Source organism: Aplysia californica, unplaced genomic scaffold (assembly GCF_000002075.1).
Source record: "Aplysia californica isolate F4 #8 unplaced genomic scaffold, AplCal3.0 scaffold00335, whole genome shotgun sequence".
In the NCBI taxonomy this organism is placed as follows: domain Eukaryota; kingdom Metazoa; phylum Mollusca; class Gastropoda; order Aplysiida; family Aplysiidae; genus Aplysia; species Aplysia californica.
The window spans coordinates 732,202-736,832 of NW_004797605.1; the positions used below are offsets into that span (position 1 = coordinate 732,202).

The 4,631-nt window shown below is 40.9% G+C and overlaps 1 protein-coding gene across 1 annotated transcript in view; it reads left to right on the forward strand.

Annotated features, from left to right (window-relative positions):
• Nucleotides 1-2,613: 2,613 nt before the first annotated feature.
• Nucleotides 2,614-4,631, forward strand: part of LOC101854264 — a gene marked incomplete in the record, with an annotated part of 34,826 nt that continues 32,808 nt past the window's right edge. The window contains 1 exon segment of the mRNA XM_035970896.1: nt 2,614-3,168. Within this exon segment, the coding sequence (XP_035826789.1) occupies nt 2,951-3,168 (218 nt within the window).

Sequence of the window (4,631 nt, forward strand, 5' to 3'; positions counted from 1 at the left end):
TCTCTCTCTCTCTATCTATCTATCTATCTATCTATCTCCCTCTTTCTTTCTTCCTCTTTTTCCCAGAGCTCGAGACCTTAGTCGTAAACAGATACAACAGACAGATACACTTTAACAACGTAAACCCAGACTTACAAGTAAGTCATGTCGACATAATAAACTCGATCTGAAGCATACTCTTCATTTTTGGGGGGGCTTGGTTTTTTGTCGTGTTTGTTCTCAGGTCAGCAATAGCAGTATATTTAGATATCCGGTATTAAGACAAGTTGCTCAGCTCAAGATTGTTGGCCTGTATGTTTATTGTTTGCATTAGACAATACTGAGCGTCCATGTATCTCTCGAAAGGAGCAGAGTTGAGTGTTTATAGTAATGACGCCGTGCATATGCCTGAATTTGTTAAAAAACATTGATCATGTGAATTTTCTTCGTCGATGAATTTGAGTAGTACATACGGTTTTTTTTTAAAGTTCAAAACAGTGGCTTTGAGAGGAGGAACCTGCGAATCCTTCTACCTGTTTAAAAGTACAGACGGGTGGTTGGCGGAATGCTTGTGTGGAATACTTCCTCTTTCCTATCAAACATCTTTCTTCTTTTTGTGTTATCATCTAAAAAAAAACAACCTCTAATCCTCGGCACTTGTTGCAAGTGCCGCAAACTTAAAATTTAACTAAAAGAAAAAAACGAAACGTTCAGATTGAAATTTGTGTTAAGATATCTCCTTAGGACAGTGATAAGGAATACTTCCCCTAGGATTTGAACTCAGATTACTAGCAGTACAGTTTAGCGACTCTGCTCTCTTAACCATCTAAGAGATCATTGTCGTTGGGAGTGCTTTTGGGTGCAGTCCCCGGTAATTCGGTCGAAAAGTTGTACATAATAATAACACCCAAATATGGATGTATATTATTTGTTTACCTCCTCCACACGCCTTCTTCGCAACATTCAGTTCACCCAACTTGCCTCCTGTATTGCATTCACTGTGTCAATGGGGGCGTATAATATTTACAATCACAATCAAACCCACGCCCGCTGCAGCAACCCCAATGAAAGGACCTCTGCGCGCTTTATTGACGGATAACACCCCGGTCTAAGAGCGCCGGAATACGATCCATTTTACTGCCACGCTTAGGAATGCTCTTAGCTTTGTTGATCATGTTATGACGTATGTAAGCAATTTATTGGACACCCATTAACCCTCACCTTGCTTCGGTCGAGGTGTACCCCGGCCGACAGACAGGATAAATAAGTAGATGCGGTTCTGAAGAGTTAATATTTTATTTTTAGAAATACAACAGGGCTTCCCCGAGGAATTTAAGAAATTCCTTTCCGCTTGTTCATGTCTGAGGGTTATTTCCCTACGGTTGAACGGCCTTATAGATACTCTTAGAAATTAAATTGTTTTTACAACTGCGTAGCTCTCACAAGCCCAACCTGCTTCATGACTATATTTAGTGTTGTTTCTATCCTGGGTTTTTTTTCTTTTTGTTAGGTTTTTTTTAGTTTTTTTTTTTTTTTTTTTGGGGGGGGGCCGGGCATGTCTGTGAGTCTGCTTGTGTGTGTGAGCGTGTGTGTGTGTGTGTGTGTGTGTGTGTGTGTGTGTGTGTGTGTGTGTGTGTGTGTGTGTGAGAGAGAGAGAGAGAGAGAGAGAGAGAGAGAGAGAGAGAAAAGTATGAGGGACTTTGTGTGTATGTGTGTGTGTGTGTGTGTGTGTGTGTGTGTGTGTGTGTGTGTGTGTGTGTGTCGCATGCACTTTTCGACAACCACGGGAAGTTTGCTATTAGACCTGAATTGAAAAATGCATCTGAACTTGTATAATTCATTATGACTCGTTGTTTGAGCACACTAGAGAAAAGGATTTCCTTTCCATATTTTTAATAATTCTTTTCGGCTTATTCACTGCTTGTGGTTCTTCTGAACGGTCGAGTGCCTCCGAAATGCGCCGTACTATCATATTCAGTAGCAACAGAAACGTGTAATGTCATGCATGGTCGCCGTTCTATCCTCCTTGACAGGAATGTGAAGGTGCGCTCTCTGGGAGTAGAATTCATCAATCTAAAAATTCTCGCACTAGCGCATGAAGGGGGGCGTATAAAACGAAGCTATATAAAACCAGCCCTGTTGAAGTTTGGAGTTAGAATTACTTTTGACCACTCACGTCATCGTACTTTTGGCTTTCAATACAGTTTGTGATATTCTGAAATTATTTATTTTGTTTACAGTTCCCAAGAGAGGCAAAAGTGGCTTTGGATTGTTTCAGTGTTTATTTATTATTTGTATTGGTCACTAGTGAGCCATAATATTTTATTTCCCAAAAGAAGAAGATTTAAGTTCTTATAGACTTCGTGTAACAAAGTATTAAAAGAAAACTTTAGTTATTGCTATTTTGGGAACGAGATCGCATTGACTGGAGACAGGATTTGAAACGATATTTTTACACAACTCACAGGGAAAGACAAGGCCAAAAAGACAGTGGACTTTTACAAGAATACAGAAAACAGTAAATCGAAAAAGAAAAGCCTGAAGAGAGAGGAAAGGGAGAGAAAAGGAAAGGGAAAGGAGAAAGAGAAGAGAAGGAAGACAAATAGAGAGGAATTAAGCACGAGTGAGAGGGGAAGAGAGAAGACAGAGAAAGGGAGGACAGAGAAAAGATAAGTACACTTTAAAGGTGATTTTTTTAAAACTGAGAGGAGACTGAGAGAAGAGGTAAGAACGAATTGTAACAAGACAGACTGACAATCAAGCGCGCGCTGCACAAAACCACACAGACCGCGGCGCGAACCAGCGTTTCGGACTCCATCAAGCGGGGGTAGCGTTTTCTGGGCCAGCCGTCAGTCGACAGAGCTATAAATAACAGTAGCGGCGGGCTGCTGTTGGGAGATCGTATCTGGTTACCTCAGGTGGCACGCGAGGACGCGGCCAGGTGTCGTCTGGACTAACAGTTGGGACGAAGATGACACAACAGCAGCAGCAACAACAACAACAACAACAACAACAACAACAACAACAACAGGGTCGACCTCGTGTGCTGGTGGGCCTGCTCCCTCGCTCACTTGGGGTGACTTTCCTGGTTCTGAGTTTGCTGGTGCACAGTACTCACCAACGGCCGGGTTTCGGTGCTGTGAGTTCGAGGGGAGCGCTATGGATAGATGGGACTTCGGAAACAGACAGGTAATTAAATTATTAATAGTCTTAACTATTTAAATTAATTATTGTTGATTATTACCGAATGACTATAGTGCTGATGTCCTTTTGCTTCCCTCGTTGTTGTTATGAATGCTAGTGTTACTTCTAGTGTTGTTGTTGCTACTACCGCTGTTGCTGCTGCTGCTGCTGCTGATGATGTTGCTGTTGTTGTTGTTGTTGTTGTTGTTGTTGTTGTTGTTGCTGTTGTTTATATTGTGGTTGTTTCTGTTTTGTAATTGTTACGCGGTCAACTTCCTCCCGTCTTTGTCCTCTTCCTCATCCTTTTCCTTATACTCCTCCTTCTACTCCTTCTCTTGCTGTTGCTATTCTTCTATTGTTGTATTATTGTTTTGATCACCTTTCCTTCTTCCTCCTTTTTGTTCTTCTCATGGTGATATTTTTTAGGCTGTTTCTGCTATCATTGCTCTGTTTTTTCTGCGGAAACGGTCATGGTATTGTCTTTCTTTCTTTACGATGGTTTTGCTTTTCAAATTACAGTTTAACTTTTTTTTCAATCTTGTTGGCTTGATTTTCATCATCGTCCTGTTATCCAAGAGGAGACTTGTGTGAAGAGAAATACAATTATTTTGTTAAACAGTAAACCACTCCCATCATCCCAGCTTAAATGGTAGAATAGTGAGTGTCTTAACTTTTCATGGAAGAGTGCAAGTTCCATTCTCAGCTTGGGCACACATTTTATTGAATGCCTATCTGCAGGCATGTATTATCCAACAGTCCGAGTTTTACCTCGGGGTAACAGCAACCTGCCGCCAAACTTAATATCGCAAAACAAAAGTCAGAGAATATAACTGTCTATGATTGCCTAAAACGTTCGTTGTCCGTTACTTAATGCCACCATTCACAAACACGAACATCCTTGTTCTGTCGCAAGCTTATTGTTCTCTTGAACCAACTCCTTTGGAGGGTTTTCCGGTTTCAGCAATTCGTATGTCACTTCGAATGTGAAAATGGGAGTTTTAGTTTCAGTAGGAGTTTTACGACGCTTTCAACACACCTATAGGTCATATAAGTGCCCAAGAGGAGAGATGTTACTAGAGGATTACGTACAAAGAAAAGAAGGAGGATTGACGAAGGGTGATAGATATTTTGATAGGAAAGAAGGAGCACCAATGAAAATGGGAGTTAGTAGTAAATTCTATGGAGTCCGGAAATGAACTGTAATAATTTTGGGCTCAAAAGAAAGATTTTTTGCAACAGCCTTCACAAATATTACCCCCCAAAAAACAACCCCAAATGTCGAAAAGTTAATTGTGTTGCAAGACAACACTAGGCTCGCGTTGTGTAGTTAAAGCATTGTTCTTGTTGCGTATATTAGTACAATTATTTGTTAACATTTGGCACCCAAACGGTAAAGCAGCAGGATAAGTGACGAAACAGAAACTCATCCATAGGGAGAGGAACTTTATTGGGTTTTGTGTGTCTGTGTG